General features: G+C 40.7%; 1 protein-coding gene across 3 annotated transcripts in view; it reads left to right on the top strand.

The window, feature by feature from the left end:
- The first annotated feature begins 2,230 nt into the window (after positions 1-2,230).
- Positions 2,231-18,159, top strand: part of ROCK1 (Rho associated coiled-coil containing protein kinase 1) — a 138,208-nt gene continuing 122,279 nt past the window's right edge. For 2 of the 3 annotated variants that reach the window (XM_036320995.1, XM_036320994.1), the window contains exon 1: positions 2,231-3,193. In XM_036320995.1, coding sequence (XP_036176888.1) covers positions 3,101-3,193 — 93 coding nt within the window. In that variant the 5' untranslated portion in view covers positions 2,231-3,100. The remainder of the gene's footprint in view (positions 3,194-18,159) is intronic. The other variant, XM_036320996.1, reaches the window with a different exon arrangement.

Genomic DNA, 18,159 nt, shown 5'->3' with positions numbered 1-18,159 from the left:
TTAAAATCTGTGCTAATGTAAAGAATACAATTATGAAGTACTTGGTATTGTGTTAGGATTGGATAGTGTTAGCATACTCAGCAGCTACGAATGAGGACTCAGGAGACTGCCTCTGCTCCAACCTCAGTTGTCGTAACCTTGAGCAAAAACCTTTAGCCTAATTAAGTCTAACCTTGCTGCACCTCAGTTTCCCCATCTATGATGTAAGTATAATCATAGCTGAGTTCTTTTAAAGTTTTAATAAATACTATGGATAAAATTCAGGGATTAGTGCCCAGCACATGATAAGCACTCAGTATATATAATTAATATTTTATTATATTTATACATAATATCAGGATTTTGCATTTGACTTAGGGTCTTAATATATATTTGAAGGGCAATCTCAAATATCCACAATACTTTTGAAGAAATTAGTCACAATTAGACAGAATTTTAAAGTTGGAAGGAACTTTAATGTCATATGATTCTATCCTGTATAGCTGAGGACTTTATTCAGAAATTACAAAACATTGATAGAGTCCATCTATCTTATGGTACAAGACAACTAGTGTGGGTTACAATCATCAGACTAACCTTATAGATAAGTAAAATATATAGACTGCACAGGTATTTCTAGCAGCTTTGTCAGGTTGGTTTTCAGTCCCGCTTATATTTATCAGTGCCACTCATAGATGACCTACCTGCACTTTATCATATATGTCCAAATAGAAAGCAACGTAATACTCATAATCTCTGCAAAACAACAAAATTCCTAAAAATACCTAAAAATGGTAAAAAGGACAAGCAGTGTTTAAGAAATTTTAGGGCAACTGCCAGATTTATTTTAAGCCCTACGCTTAAAAATAAATATAATTCACATGACTGGCTTAAAATATCAGAGCCAAGAAAAGTCACTGCAAAAGTATTTAATGAAATACCTGTATTTGTTTAATGGTTGTCTTTGATATGATTCTTGTGAACTTACTTCCTATCTTGATTTATACAGTGGATTTTATATCTAAATATTTCTTGTATATAATAAAATGAAAACAGAATAGTCATTTTTCAAACAATATATATAACATTTTCTTAAACTCTGACTCACGTCATAAAGTTGTTGGACTATTCAGATGCTGTCCAACGCTTGTTATGCAGAAAGAAAATTGGTTCGTCTGTAGCATTAAGTAAAACATCCACGTTTTCTATTTGACCTAAAGCTAAACACTAAGATTGATTAAAAACAGAGGTAGATTTCCTACTGAAAGCAGCGAAGAACTTTATCAGCCGATTGAGTAACAAGCCTTTCACCCTCACACCACAGTCCATGAAGCAACTGAATGAGGGAGGAAATGCCCATCGTTTTGATGTTCTAATAAGCTCTGCTAAAATCACAATTCTGTTTCACTGAACGTTCTCAACTTGAAGCGGGGGATTTCACAGCAAGAAGAGAAATACAATGGGAGTGTTAATGCTGTGGGAGAACTAGTATAACTTTAATGGTTTTTTTCTGAGATTATTTCCCGTTTTTAAAAAGAATAAATTGAGCTTGACTTCCATTGACTCTCTTTCCTGGAGTCAATATTTTAATGCTCCCCTGACACACACGTTCGGCTTAGGAGGACTGAGCACTAATTTGCTTGGTAATTTTCCCACCGACTTCTAGGCTGGTTAAACGTTGTGGGGTTCACGGAGGGCCCCCAAACCAAACCCCGCTGGTGCTAAACTGCTGGGGCCTGCCGGCGAACAAGCATCTTGCCTTAAAAACAAAAATAAATTTAAAAAAAGAATCCACCAAAAAAAAAAAAAAAAAAAAGGAAAACAAAACCCCAAAGCCCTATCTCCAAAATAACAGTAAGCATCCTTTCTTTCTGGTCAGAACTCTCCGGACGATGGCAGCCGGGAGGAAGCAGAGCTGGGGCAGCGGCCAGGACCCGGCCGGAGGCTGCGAGGTCCGCCCCGCCCGCCCGCCCGCCCTCCACAGCCGCTCTGGAGCCCTGCGTGGCTCCTCACAGCCGGCCAAAGCCGGGGCAGTGCCGGCCGCCGCGCCCTGTCGGCCGCTCCCGGTGGCCAGCCGCCCGGGGCGGTCCGCGAAGCCCCGGGCGCGCCCCGCCTTCCGCCCCGCCCAGTCCGGCTCTGTGGAGGCGCCGGCGTGCGCGCGCGCGCGCGGGCCCCCGCCGGTTCCCCTTCCGAGCGTCCGCGCCCCGCATGCGCAGTCCACGCCGGCGGTCTCCGTTTGTTTAAACAGGAAGACGGACATATTAGTCCCTCACGGCCCCCCTCGCCCCACCCCCCGGGCTTTCGCCTTCGCCACTTGCCCTTTCCCCAGCCCGGGCCACCAGCGCCTCCCAGAAGCTCCCCCATCAGCCGTCGCCGGACCCGACGCTCGCCTTCCTCACCGCCCGCTCTCCAGCCTTCCCGAGTCTCCATCGGGCGCCGACCTCGCCCTGCCTGCCCCGCCGGACACCGCGGCAGACGCCCCAGAAGCGACGGGACGAAAGAGGAAAGTGAGGCTACCCCGCGAGGACCCGCTCTCGGCCGTCACGGGTCAGGGCGGCGGACCGGGCGAAGCGGCGCTGGGGATGCGGGGCTAGCCCGCCTACGACGCTTCAGCGCGGAGCGGGCCCGCCCGTGGCCCCGGCGGCGGCGGTAGCAGCTGGCACAGCTCCGCACCCACCCTCGCCGGCGCCTTTCCTCTTTTCCCTCCCCTGCTGCCGGAGGAGCCTCCACCCTGCCTCTCCGTCTCGCCCCCCTCCTGCCCATCTCGGGACGGGGAGCCCTCCATGGCGCCGGCGGCTCGGGCCCGCTAGGCTGAAGCACCTCGCGGGAGCGACGCGGCCGGTGGCGACGGCACTGTCGGCTGTGGTGAGGGGCTGCCGGGTGGGATGCGACTTTGGGCGTCCGAGCGGCTGTGGGTCGCACTTGTCCCGGGCCCGGGGTCTGGAGAGCGGAGATCCCCTCAGTGAGGGGAAGGAGGAGGGGGAACTGGGCGCACCTGGGGACCCTGAGGTTCCGGCTCCTGCGCCCCGCGGCCGCGAACCCACCCACGGAGGAAGTTGCTTGAAATTGCTTTCCGCTGCTGGTGCTGGTACCGGGGTATTGTCACAGCAGCAGCAGCAACATGTCGACTGGGGACAGTTTTGAGACGCGGTTTGAAAAAATCGACAACCTGCTGCGGGATCCCAAGTCGGAAGTGAATTCTGACTGTTTGCTGGTGAGTAGCACTGTCCTCTCTGGCTTGTCTGGGATGATTGCGTTTGCCTTCCTCTGGCTGTCAGGCTAGTGATCTGCCAAAGAAGGTGGCGGGCTATCCATAATCTTGGGAAAACAGCAAAGTCTGGTGTTTTGCCCCCGAAGAATCTTGGAGCACCTCTGAAGTCGCATGCTGTGTGGCCCTGTTTGTCACTGGACTGACCGCACTAGCTACTCTCTGAGCTCTTAGCTCTGGCTCGGTTCAACATTACACAAAAGATACTCATAAACCTCTATTGCAGGCAGCATATAAAAAGTTAACCACGTCCAAGTCATTACTGCTACGTATACGGTTTGTTGCATGGCGGTCTTAGTTATATTAATCTTTCTGATCGGTTTGACAGTGTTATCGGAAAGACCACTTTTCATTTAGGATTTAGCTCCCAAGTTAGTTTGTAGGTGTGGAAGTGGCAATAGAGAATCATGTCGAGGAAGTGATTTTTGAGTCAAAAATGTTACAGGTGACTTGAGTCTGAAGGAACATTTTGCTGGACTGTTAAGTCTAAAAAACTCAAGGAAACTGATGCTAGGTCATCACAATATTGCAATATTATTGATTACAAAAGGACCACACGTATATTTTATCATAACTGCCCTTTTTGGTGCTATTATGCTTAACAGTGTCACTTTTAAAGCTTTCTAAAGAAGATTTTAGGACATGAAAGACCCAAATCCTATTTTAAAAATCCTTCAGTGGTTGATAGCATAGACAATCAAGTAATTGGAGTTTTTACGTTTTGTCAATTTCTTTTAATAGTAATACCTTTTTTTGTAAGCGAGATTCTTCTTTTACCTTACTGAAAACTAAAACTTATGTAATAATTTTATTTTAGTCCAAACAAAACCATATACTCTCTAAAATTGCAGGGAGTATGTAAATGGATAGTAACTTACAGTTTCCTCAGAATTAATGTTAGACGTACACAATATTAAGTATTAAGATTAAGTGAACAAAATACTATAATGCCATCCAGGGAAATAATACCATAAAAAATTTCATCTTGAATCAGGAAAATCATGTAGATTGTTTAAAATTAACAATTAGTTATTCTACATGCCTGTGTATATTTTTAAATGTGTATGGTTTTACAAGAAAGTTTTCCCCCCCAAAGCTTTCAAGATTACTCTAAGAATCCTTGATTATGGAAATGAGTCTTGTGAGTTGTATGTTTGAAATGTCTCACTCACCCACATTGTGGATGCTCTTCATATTGAGAAACAGAAAGCAGGATTGATGCTTAATACAATTTAAAACCTTTTATTGAATGGGAGAAGTGGGAAGAATTAGGATACATCTTTCTAGTAAGGATTTCTATAACTTATAGGAAATTTAATTCTTTTAATATCCAATTTCCATATTAGTATGTTTGATTTTACTTTGCTTTTTGATCTTTTTATTCTATGAAATAGAGAGGGCATAGTAGTTTTTTTTGTTGTTTTGTTTTCATATTTTAGTTGTCTTCTAGCCTTTTGCCATAGCTTCATTTGGTGGGTACCTCAGAGATTTATTGAAATGTGGAGGCTGCAAGGAAATGTAAATCTTGAACTCTTTCCTTGAAACTCTAGTCTATTTAGGAAAACCAGACCTAATCTCACATACGTACATACATACTTAGAAACCAAGCAAAACATTTCACAGATTGAGAAAATACATGATAAATTTCAAATGTTTGGTATAGGTAATATATGTTCTTGGGTATTGAAAGGGAGCAATCACTGAGAGTTGGGAGAGCCAGGGTATGCTTTATGATGGATTGATAGGATTTAGATAGCGTATTCATAGGGGTAGTGGAGAATAGTATGAATATGTAGAGGGTGGAGACATGACTGGCTATGACATGTTTAGGTGGAACAGAAGATAAAGGTGGAAGGATAGATTGGGGTTAGAATGTGGAGAATTTGATTGTTAGGCTAAGGAGTTTAAATTTAGGATATTTTGACCATTAAATATTTGTAAACAACACTATGCCAAGATGAATGAAAAAATGAATCTGGTAGTTGTGTGCAGGATAGGTTATGTGGAAAGAGACTGGAGATGCGGTGAGATTGGGGAGATTTAAAAAAATTATTATAATAGTCCAGAAATTATTAAAGCCCCAAATTGGGATATTAGAATGGAGAAGGAAGCATTGCTGGAACTTGATTGACAGGATTGGGGAGGAGAAGAGGGAACCTGAGAGAGAGAGAGACAGAGAGAGAGAGACAGAGACAGAGACAGAGACACTAGTCAGATGATCCTAAAAATTTTGAGCCTGGATTATATAGTGAGACTGGTGAGAAAAGCAAAGTTAGTTTTGGAAATAACTTAGAAAGAATAGGCAACAGATACATTCAATGTTAGATTTGTTTTGTTTGAGTGGAAACTGGACAACCACAAAGAAATGACTTATAGACTATTGCAATTTGAAACTCAGCTCATAATTAAAGATAACAATTTGGAAGTAATTTGTACAGAGGTGCAAATTGAAAGTGATGTAATGATAAAAGGGTAAAGATGAAAGTTGAACAAAAGGAAGAGTCAAGAAGGTAGGCAATCAAAGCTTTTTAGAGTTAGGATAGCCAGGTATTTCTGAAAGAACATTTTAAAAAAGAAGGTAGTCAGTAGACAGATTTTTCCCTCTTGTAATCTTATAATCTTCTTTTTTTGGTTTAGTTTCATAATTGTTTATTGATAGCTGTTGAAATTTATCACCATATTAATCTGAACTTGTAAAGATTAAAATTTTATTTGGAGACAAAATCCTTTTTCCAGTTTTATAGTGTCTAGTATGAATTTCTTTTTTTTTAAATATATATATATATATATATTTTTTTTTAAATATATTTTATTGATTTTTTACAGAGAGGAAGGGAGAGGGATAGACAGTCAGAAACATCGATGAGAGAGAAACATCGACCAGCCGCCTCCTGCACATCCCCCACTGGGGATGTGCCCGCAACCCAGGTACATGCCCTTGACCGGAATCGAACCTGGGACCTCCCAGTCCAAAGGCCGACGCTCCATCCACTGAGCCAAACCGGTTTCGGCTAAATATATTTTTATTGATTTCAGAGAGGAAGGGAGAGGGAGAGAGAGAGAGAGATACATCAATGACTAGTGAGAATCATTGATTGGCTGCCTCCTGCACGCCTCCCACTGGGGATCAAGCCCACAACCTGGGCATATGCCCTGACCGGGAATCGAACCGGTGACCTCTTGGTTCCTAGGTCGACGCTCTACTGCTGAGCTACACCCGGCTGGGCTAGTATGAATTTCTTTGCGTGATATTTTATGTTTATCATTAAGTAGTCATTCATTTATTCTACTGTTGAGAATGACCTATCAGGTAATTTTATCTTTTTCTGTGAGTCTGTTCTTACTCTTCTCTGTCTGGACTTTGGACATCTCATGTATCATAGGGACAATAACCCACTTATTTTTATTTATTTATTTTTTGTTAATCTTTACTGGAGGATATTTTTTTCATTGCTTTTTAGAGAATGGAAGGAAGGGAGGCAGGGAGGAGTGGGGGTGGGGGAGAGAGAGAAACATTCATATGAGAGACGCCCATCTATTCATTGCCCCGACCAGGACCAGGGATGGAACCTGCAACCCAGGTACATGCCCTTGACTGGGAATTGAATTCTTAACCCTTCTGTGAGCAGGCTGACACTCTAACCATTGAACAACACATGCCGGGGCGGGACAATACCACATTTGCCTTTCTCTATTATTTTGGCCTTGGTTGATTTTTTTCAAGTGATACTTACTGAGTATGCATTATGTGCCATGTGCAGTACTCAAGTTCTATGGGGTTGTTTTGTAATCTCAGATTATGTTTATTCTCCACTTCCTTGACTAGATCCACTCTTCAGAAGTGAACGTTCCTAAACCATTTAGTACTAGGAGAGTTTGCTGGCAAATGTCTTTTAAACGACCTTACCCACCAAATAGCTTTTTTTTGTTACTCAACTACTTTTAAAATAATGTAGCTGGAAAGAGCACTGATAAGTGGTTATCCAGCCTTTTCTTGAAAACGTCATTTATTCCAAGGACTAGATAAGTTCATTTTTCATATTGCAAATCAAAAGTGATAAAATAGTCTGCATATACTAATATAATATCATAACTATTTACTTATTTCCCAGATCATCCAAATTGCTCAACCTTGGTTTTTTGTAAGTCAGATTCTTTCCAGTATCCTAATGATTCTATTATTTAATGGTCCATGTTATAGTGTATAGTGATTATCAAGAACTGTTTCCTTTTTCAACTTTTTTTTTTAACCTCAGAATTATTTTTATCTGGGGCTGCTAATAATTTCTCAATAGTTAAAATAAGTGGGTAGGAGGATTAGGTGTAGATTTGTTTTGAAGTTTAACATTTCTTGAAAATACAGTTATCTTGCCTGTAGCACGTTTAGCACACTCCTGTAGTATGCTAGTTAAGAGATGACCTTTTTTTTTAGTTTTTGTTTAGCTGGTAGAGGTGTAGCAATGGGGTGTGTAGAAAGGACGGAAGGGAACCAATATTAGTTGAACAGTGCATACTGCGTTCTAACACTGCTTTCCCCTTTGTACATATTTGTTGCTACCATATTTTATTAGCTTTTTAAAACATTAAAAATTTTTTTTATTGAATTTGAGGGAGGGAGAGAGAGGAACAAACATCAATTTGTTGTTTCACTTATTTATGCCTTTTTTGGTTGATTCTTATATGTACCCTGACCAGGGATTAAACCCACAATGTTGATGTATGAGCTACTCAGTCAGGGCTAGTTTTTTGGGGGGGGAATGTAGAAGGCAAATCTAAGTATCAGGTGTTCATTTTGAGCTTTCCTTCTTTTAAATTCTCTTTTCTTGGGCTTCTTGACCTAGTGTTTTCCATCTTTCCGTTGCTGATTTCTTTTCCTCTTAGCCTCAGTCTTTTGGCCTCTAATATTTATCTTTCTCTTCACTCTCTTGGAGAGTTTATCCATTTTTTAAATATGTCTTTATTAATTTCAGAGAGGAAGGGAGAGGGAGAGAGAGATAGAAACATCCATGATGAAAGAGAACCATTGATCGGCTGCCTCCTGCATGCCCCCTACTGGGGATTGAGCCCACAACCCAGGCATGTGCCCTGATTGGGAATGGAACAGTGACCTCCTGGTTCATAGGTCTGCGCTCAACTACTGAGCTTTGCCAGCGGGTTGAGTTTATCCATTCTTACAGCTTCAACTGCTATTATTTCTATGCCCATGCTATCCAAATCTTTATTTTTCATTCTTTTCTCTTGGAGGGGGAAGCGTGGATGTAAATCCTATATATTCGACTGTCTACTAGGCAACTTTACTTTGATGTCATGTTATTCAGATTCTTCCTATTTCAAAATAAGCTTTCTCCCATGCACTTAACCAGTTTTATCATCACCATCGCTAAATTGGAATTTTTGTTTTGAACATTAATTTTGACAATCCTAAACCACAGATTAGATTATTTCAACAGATTTTGGCTAGTATTCCAGATTCTACATTACTGTTTTATCCCTCTGCATGTCCTGCCAGTTGAATTGATCTCATTTAAGGATAAAGTACTGTTAGTGGAATGAAAAGACCTGGAGTCATTAAAACTTTGGGCCTTAAAGCTATTTGCCTGCCATGGTTCATAATTTATGAGTTAATGGGTGTTACCAGTATCAGTTGCATATCTGGTTAGTTTGGACCAGTCTGTCTTGATATGTTGCAAGAATTTTTTAAAAAACAAATTACTCTATTGATTTGTTTAGCAAATCTTTGTGTGGGGTCTAAACTTGAATTCATATGTATACTCTGCAGTGTACTTACTAGATGATTTTTGGTGAGTTATTTTAACCTCTCAAAGCTCGTTTTATCTTCAGGAAACTGGGGGATAACAGCACTAGATTGTTTTAAGGGTTAAGTAATATAGACAAAGCAATCACAGCATATGGCATCTAGTAAGCATTTATTAATTGCTAACTATTATTTTTATCATATTTATAGTATTGTTATATGCTAGTCATTATGCTTAGTCTGGAAGTTGGTAATTTATCTGGTACCTTAAGCCATTCCCATAAATTCATAATCCAGCTGTACTTAATTGAAGTGTCTACAGCAATTGTAACTGAAAATGGAGGCATTTAGATGGACTTCAGTAGCATGAGGAGGGGATTTTGGAGACTTCATTCATTTAGTCATGATTTATAACATACCTACTTTGTGCCAAGGGTTTAGATTGATAAGAAAAACAGTTGAGAGCTGGTTTGTGGAAATTTAGTTGTTGCTCTCTTTCTGTGTGTCTTTTATACTTTCAGTATGTGTTCGATAAATAGACTCTCTTGCACTACAAGCATCCTGTGGGTGTATAGAGAGGTGGCTCAGAGTAACAGCTGAAACATGAATTGGGCCATTCATTAATCTCTTGAGTCAGAAATGTTTTTAATCGAGAAGGAGCCACATGTAAAGTTTTATAATGAACAAAGAGTAAATTCTCAGTTTAGATTACATTTTGTATTATTTTACAGTTTAGTTTTATTTCAAGATTATAAGTTTTGATACTGTGTATATATGGCGAAAACTAGAGATTCTGGTAAATGACAGAAAAGCCCACATATTAGGAAATACTACAAAATGAGTCCTAGTGTTGAAGATAGTCCAGTAGCTTCACTTCCCCATTCCCATCCCCACTAAAATAGAGATACATTCATTTAGTGTAAGTTTAGAGAGCATCTGATGGATACCGCACACCTGTGTACAAGATGAGCAGATGGTACTGCATTTCATAATGGAAAAATATTTATTTTTAAAAATATGCTATTAGCATGATCTAGTAAAAAGAACACTGGACTAGAAACTCAGAGCATTGGGACATCCTTATTTTGCTATTAACTCTCTTTTACCAAGTAAATATTTTTTCTTATCTGGGCTTCAGTCCCCCCATTTGTAAAATAAAGAGTTGAGCCATATAGTTGCTGATATCTATTGTGTCTCTAAAAGTTTTGTGAATCTCCCCTGTGTACCCAGGTACATGTCCTCCCTTCTCTCCACCTGTGCAGTCATTGCTGCATCACCTGAGTACAAATGAGACACCCAGCCTCAATATGGCATTTTCATTTTTAAATGAAGATCGAGATATGAACCCCAGTTTTTGTGCCATTCAGTCACCCAGATCCTTAAACTTAACTATGGTACAGGCTTCTCTGAGTCCCTTTTGGTTGTAAGGGAAGCTTTGCTCCTGCTTTGGCCCTGCCTCCCAGCAGGGGGGAAGCTCTAGGTCTGCCAGGCTGTGTAGGGAGAAGTAACAGTAAGCCCTGACTTATGACATTGGGGACTTCTATTTGGAGTACACTGGCTATTGAAAACAAAATTTTGGGTTGAGCAGAGGGGTGGTTGAGGCCATTATGAAATGGGAGAATCAGCATTTAACACTGTAAACATAGAACACTTTCTTCTGCCTGCTGTTTGTAAAAGCTCTTTGGGAAGATTTTTTTACGAAGACCAATTTTTAAATGTAATTTACCTACCTAATATAAGTGTCCTAAGGCATGTATGTAAACTTGCAAAACTGTTTGTGTATTTAGAACATACACAAGAATCTTTATTAAATCTAAAAATATAAACTTGTGAGCACTAAAAAAAAAAAAAATTCTGTGAATCTTTATTATACTTCCACTAGTGGCCCAGTGCACGAAATTCATGCACAGAGTGGGGGGGGGTGTTCCTCAGCCTGGCCTGCACCCTCTCCAATCTGGGACCCATTGGGGGATGTCCGATTGCCGGTTTAGGTTCCTAACCCCTCTGCTTGCCTGCCTGATCACTCCTAACTGCCCTCCCCTACCGGTCTGATCTCGCCCCCAACTGCTCTCCCCTGTCAGCCTGATCTCACCCCCAACTGCCTCTGCCTGCCTAGTCACCCCTAACTGCCTTCCCCTGCCGGCCTGATCTCATCCCCAACTACCCTCCCTTGCTGGCCTGATTTCACCCCCAACTGCCCTCCCCTGCTGGCCTGGTTGCTCCCAAATGCCCTCCCCTGCTGGCCTGATCGCGCCCCCAGTGGCCCTCCCCTGCCAGCCTGATCTCGCTCCCAACTGCCTTCCCCTGCTGGCCAATTGGTTCTGATTGGTCGATTTCTAAGTCAGTGTCAAAAGCTCCGCCCCCTAAGCAACCATTGGCTCCTCATAGTTCACCCAGATTTGGTTCTGATTGGTCAGTTTCTATGCCAGTCAGCGTCTCTGGGCCTAATCAGAGAGGCGGGGCTGATCAGTAGCCCCCTCAGAGGCCCAGAGAGAAACAGGCGCAGCTGCTGGCGAAGCCCAGAGAGAAAGAGGTAACAGCTGATCAACAGTTGCCATTGAGGCTGCGGATCAGACCCCGCCTCTCTCTCCGGCCTGATCCACATTAATGTCAAATTAATGCCACGGCAACCCAGCACTGACTGCAGAACTGACTTAGGTGTTCGGTCGAGCCTTCGGTTGGTCGTTAAGGATCCTGGGTTTTTATATATTAGAATAAAAACTTTAAAAGTTGTATCATTGATTTATTTAAGAAATAAAACTAAAAAGTTAAATGGTGTTGAGAATAGGAACCATCTTTTTAAAGTGCTTTTTTTTTTGGAACTAGTTCTGTATAGCCTTGAAAGATCATCCTAAACTAATTTTTAATTGTTAATTTGGCACTTACTATTTTTTGCAATTGTGAGTTATGTTCATAACTCCAGGGGTTTGTACTTTTTGAACAGAGAAAGTAATGATTGAATTACTCATTTGTGTATCCTTTAAAATGTATAGATGTATTTTACTTCTCTAATATACCTGCCTTCCTAGTTTGGGATCGTGAAATAATAGAATATATTTTCATTATAGTTTGTAAACAGTTAATAGGAAGTTAGATGTTCAAATTAATGTCCAAAGTTTGATGTCTCAGAGAGTGGAAAGGCTAACTTATACTTATGTCATATTTTAAGAGGTAGGCTACCTTGTGCACCCTCTTTATTCCTCTTTATTTATTTTTATTACTAGAGACCCGGTGCACAAAATGCGTGCATACGGGGGGGGGGGGTGGGAAGGTCCTGCAGCCTGGCCTGCACCCTCTTGCAATCCGGGAGCCCTCAGGGGATGTCTGGCTGATGGCTTAGGTCCGCTCCCCGACTAAGGACATCCTTAGCACTGCCTTTCTCTATAATAGAAGCGCCAACCAAATTCATGATCGACAATGACAGATGGAAACACATGCGTGCTATTCACACCAGCAAGAGCTTTATATGTATCGCTCATGTGCGAGTCAACTTAGCCTTTTATAGATATAGAATAAATTTGCTTAACTAGACCTGCTTTCTGATTTAGCTAAACTTTTCCCAGCCCAGTGAAGCACCCCAACTTCTCTTTCAGGTAATTGTCAGCAACACAGCAGTAAATATCAACATGAAGCAGATTATTATTGTAGATCACGCAGGGAGAACAAAGGATAAAATATTTAACTGCAGCAGTATTTGACTATATTCTGCACAGTGACAAAACCTGAAGTCATTTTCAAGGTCCACCATTTCTTACTTTTCAGTCGGGTCAAGTTTCTAAACTTTCTAAATCTCCGTTTTTCCAGCTAATGAAAAGAATATAGGATTCCACCGAGTCGCCTATTGACCTACTATAGGACTTCTGTGCCTCAAATGAGATGAGGCATGGGAAACGCTTCACAGACATTTGGTTAAAGTGTAAAATGTTTCCACCTGTGTTCCTGGGGTGAAGAAACTGCAGGGAGGCTAGTTGCTAGGGAGAGGAAGCCAGACGTTGCTATGTGATGTCATTACCCGGAGCCCACAGTGACCATTTCTGGGATGGGCTGTGGGCCGCATTTTGCGCCATGGAGTCTTGGCAGCGTTGACTGCGATTTGGTGGGGTGTCACTTCAGGGTGGTGGTGGGGCCTGTGTCCCACTTGGAAGCCAAATGTTGGTTTGCCTGCGCCAGGTCTGTGGTGCTGGCCAGTGTGTGTCATGGCAGCTCCTACATTGAGCGTCTGCCCCCTGGTGGTCAGTGTGCATCATAGTGACCGGTCAGATGGTAGGAGGGACAATTAGCATATTAGCCTTTTATATATATAGATAGGTGGGGCATTTCCCCCTTGATATCTGAATTTTGGATGAGGTGCCAAAAAACCAATAAATACCCATTTTTATTAGACATTGTACATTCATTATTTAATCTTTGCAACAATACTTTGGACTGGGTGAGGCAAGTATTTTTCTCACTTTGTAAATGAAATGAAACCTTAGAAAAAATAAATGAGTTGCCCAACGGCATATAGCCAGCAAGTGGCAGATTTTCAGGTCCTTAGTCTATAGTACAGTAGAATGAGCACCAAAGTTGTAGATAACATGCCACAAAGAAAAGTGTTTCCATAGCACTTAGGAGAGTGCTTTGTATACAGAATGCACCAACTGAAAAATATTTAAATTGATTGAAAAGTATGAAGATTGGTAAAAAATGGAGTGGGGGAAGATGAGCTCTGAAGTAGTAGGGAAAAGCTTGTTTATTGATTGGGTTGGAGCAGTGGTCCAGAACTTGACTGGATGAGAGATGGCAGCCAGTTCTTTGACCAAACCTGTAGAGTATTGCAATGTTCAAATAGCTGCCTGCTAACGCATATCTTTGCTGGATTTGACTTATCTGGAAAGTGAGTGTTGGTAGTCAATCTAAGCTATGAAGCATGGTGATTTGAAGTAGAATCAAATGAACAGTCACAATGGTTATGATTAATGACATGTACATAATTTAACAGTAGGCAATAGTAATATTTCATTAAAAAGGTATAAAGTAAAATATGGGAGAACTGGGAAAATGTTAAAAAATTAATATTCCTGTATTTGGTAAATGGCTTACTGTTGTATAACAGAACTGGACATTTATCAGGGGCTGGGCATGGGATGCGGGATTAACTACAGAGAAGTATGAGGGAACATTTAGGGTGACAAAGTGTTCTGTATCTTGATTGTGGTGGTGGTGGTAGTGGTGGTTATAGTTACATAACTAAACTATATGTTTGACAAAATTCATAGAAATAAACCCTAAAAAGGAATGAATTTTTCTTTATGGAAATTTACCTCAATAAACCTTTAAAAAAAAGGACTTCTAGCCCTGACCGGTTTGGCTCAGTGAATAGAGCGTCAGCCTGCGGACTCAAGGGTCCCAGGTTCGATTCCGGTCAAGGGGATGTACCTTGGTTGCGGGCGCGTCCCCAGTGGGGGGTGTGCAGGAGGTAGATGATCGATGTTTCTCATCGATGTTTCTAACTATCCCTCTCCCTTCCTCTCTGTAAAAAATCAATAAAAATTTTTTTTTTAAAAAAGGACTTCTTAAAAAGAAAAAAAAAAACGGTTAAGGCATGAATGGTACCATGACGGAACTGTACATTTATTTGTTACTATCAGTAAATTGGCCTTTGGATATGAAGGATATGTCTATGTATGACTTACGTGTATGTATGTATCACTTGGGAAGGACCTATTCTGACTGTTTTGAAGTATGACTTCTAGAAAACAACTGATAATATTTGTGGTCAGTGAGAAAATTAGAGCTTTTAGGTAAAAATTAGAATTTTGGATACTTGTATCTGCTACCTGAGCTTGATAGCTTCCCAATGCCTGAAAACTTTTATCATAGGATTATAATGACATTAAGTATGATTTTTCAATATTGTATGATGAAATGTCAACTTTTGGAAGAGTTCATACTTGAGTGAGCTTTTCTAACTGACAAATGCATAATGTTATAAGATCATCCATGAGTAAAAGATCCACTCAATGTGCAAGATAGACCAATTTATTTTAATGTTGCAAAGTGGGTGCAAAAAGTTCATATGCACAGCCCGGTCAGTGTGGCTCAGTGGTTGAGCGTTGACATATGAACCAGGAGGTTATTGTTTGATTCCGGGTCAGGGCACATGCCTAGGTTGCAGGCTCAGTCCCCAGTGCGGGGTGTGCAGAAGGCAGCCAATCAATGATTCTCTCTCATCATTGATGTTTCTATCTCTCTCTCCCTTCCTCTCTGAAATATATAAAAATATATTTTTTAAAAAGTTCATATGTACATTTTCAAATTCTGTATTGCAACTGACCTTGAAGAAACACCTCTTGTCATGTTTGGTGTGGAAAACAACTTCCACAAATATTTGAAATGCTGTCTGTTAATGTATCCTTTTCCAACTAAGTATTTATGTGAAGTCAGATTTTCTTACCTCAACCAAGACAATGTATTGCAACAGATTGATAGCTTTGATAGTCCAGCCGTCTTCTATTAAATGAGACAATGGAGATTTGTATAAGTGTAAAATAATGCCATTATTATCAATTAAAAATAGTTTTCAAAATGTTTATATTAACATGTTATGGATTTATGTTTGTCTTTTTTTTAAAATATATTTTATTGATTTTTTACAGAGAGGAAGGGAGAGGGATAGAGAGTTAGAAACATCGATGAGAGAGAAACATTGATCAGCTGCCTCATGCACACTCCCCACTGGGGATGTGCCCGCAACCAAGGTACATGCCCTTGACCAGAATCGAACCTGGGACCCTTGAGTCCGCAGGCCGACGCTCTATCTGCTGAGCCAAACCGGTTAGGGCTTATGTTTGTCTTTTAATCAGTGTGCTAAGACTATTCACTTTTAATGTAATTATTAATACCCTAGAGCAGCGGTTCTCAACCTATGGGTCGCGACCCATTTGGCAGTCGAACGACCCTTTCACAGGGGTCGCCTAAGACCATCCTGCATATCAGATATTTACATTACGATTCATAACAGTAGCAACATTACAGTTATGAAGTAGCAACGAAAATAATTTTATGGTTGGGTCACAACATGAGGAACTATATTTAAAGGGCCAGAAGGTTGAGAACCCCTGCACTAGAGGTCTGGTGCACGAAATTCATGCATGGGGGAGGGGAGTCCCCCTCAGCCTGGCCTGCACCCTCTTGCAATCCAGGACCCCTCAGGGGATGTCCAATCCCCCGGCGGATGTCCAACTGCCGATTTAGGCCCAATTCCTGTGGGATCAGGCCTAAACTGGCAGTCGGACATCCCTCTCGCAATCCAGGACTGCTGGCTCCTAACTCCTCACCTGCCTGCCTGCCTTATCACCCCTAACCACTCTGTCTGCCTGCCTCATCATCCCTAACCCCTCTGCCTGCCTGCCTCATCGCCCCTAACCACTCGCCTGCCTGCCCGCTCCTAACTGCCTCTGCCTTGGCCCCTGCCGCTGCAGCTTCGTCTGGAAGGACGTCTGGAATGACGTTCAGAAGGTCGTCCAGCTGTCCAGTCTAATCAGCATATTATGCTTTTATTATTATAGATTGGAATTTAAGTCTCCCATTTTATTACTTGTTTTGTGTTTATTCCCTGTGTTTTCATTTTTGTTTTCTTTTTCTGGCTTCTTTTGGTTTATTTATAATTTCTTGAGTATTCCATTTTAATTTGTCTGTTGTGTTCTTGATTATATCTTTTGTATAGTTTTCTTAGTGATTGCTCTTCTAGGAATTTCAATATACATAATTAGCTTTTCACAGTCTATCTAGAATCCTACTGGCACTTCATATGGAATATAGAAACCTTACCACATATAGGTCCCTTTACCCTCCCCTGTATGTTGTAGTCGTCTTAGATATTACAGCTATATACATTGAAAACCCCATCAGAAAATGTTATTTTTGCATTTAACTATCAAATATTTTAAGTAACTCAAAGGAGAAGAACATAGATTTATAATTTCTGTTGCTCTTCTTTCTTGCCTTACTGTTCTAGTTTCTTTTTTTAATTTTTTTGGGGGGGGTTTGGAATTAATTATTTCATTTATTTGTTTTAGATCCCACATATAAGAGATCATAAAAAGTATTTGTCTTTCTCTGTTTGACTTATTTCACATAGTATAATGCCCTCAAGGCCCATCCATGTTGTCTCAAATGGCAAGATTCCCTTCTTCTTTTTTTTTTAATGGCCTGATAATACTCCATTGTATGTATATATACCACAGTTCTTTATCTGTTCATCCATTGATGGACACTTAGGTTGCTTCTATGTCTTGCTATTGTAAATAATGCTGGTTGCTTGTTGATTTTTGAATATTGAATAAGTATTGAATCTTTGGAATAGATCTTTGGAAACTTTAAAAACTTTTACATCTTTATTGGTTATGGTGTATGATTGCTTTTATATATTGCTGAATTCTATTTGCTAATATTTTAAGAATTTTAAAAAATATTTTTAAATTGATTTTTTAGAGATAGAGGAAGGGAAGGGGAGAGAGAGAAACATTGATGTGAGAGGGAAACATCGGTTGGCTGCCTCCTCCACACCCCCAACTGAGGAATCAAGCCTACAACTCCAGGCATATACCCTAACTGGGAATTGAACCAGCAACCTTTTGATGCACAAAATGATGCCCAACCAACTGAGCCATACTGGCCAGGGCTATTTAAGAATGTTTGCATCTATATTGGTCTGTACTTTTCTTTTTTGTATGACTTTGTTTGGTGTTGCTATCCAGGTACTGTTGGCTATACGAAATGACTTTGGAAGTATTTTTTCCTTTTCTCCTTTTTGGAAGAGATTGTGAAGAATTGATGTTAATTTTTTAAACACTTGGTAGAATTCTCCAGTGAAACTATAAATGGACCTGGAGATTTATTTTTCAGTGGGCTTTACATTATTAATTAATAATATTATTCAAATTATCTTGTTTGTATTGGGTTAGTTGGGTAATTTGTGCTTTTTAAAGAATTGTTTGTCTCATTGTAGTTGTCAAATTTATATGTATAGTTGTTCATAATATTTCCTTATTACCCTTCATATAGCTGCAGGATCTGTATGATAGCACCTATTTCATTTTTAATATCAGTATTTTGTGTTTTCTCTTTTTCTTTGTCAGTCTTGCTAGGGGGTTGTCAATATGATTGATCTTAT

Source organism: Myotis myotis, unplaced genomic scaffold (genome assembly GCF_014108235.1).
Source record: "Myotis myotis isolate mMyoMyo1 unplaced genomic scaffold, mMyoMyo1.p scaffold_m19_p_9, whole genome shotgun sequence".
Classification (NCBI taxonomy): Eukaryota; Metazoa; Chordata; class Mammalia; order Chiroptera; family Vespertilionidae; genus Myotis; species Myotis myotis.
The sequence above is the reverse complement of the archived record's forward strand: the minus strand, read 5'-3'. Positions and strand labels throughout refer to the sequence as shown.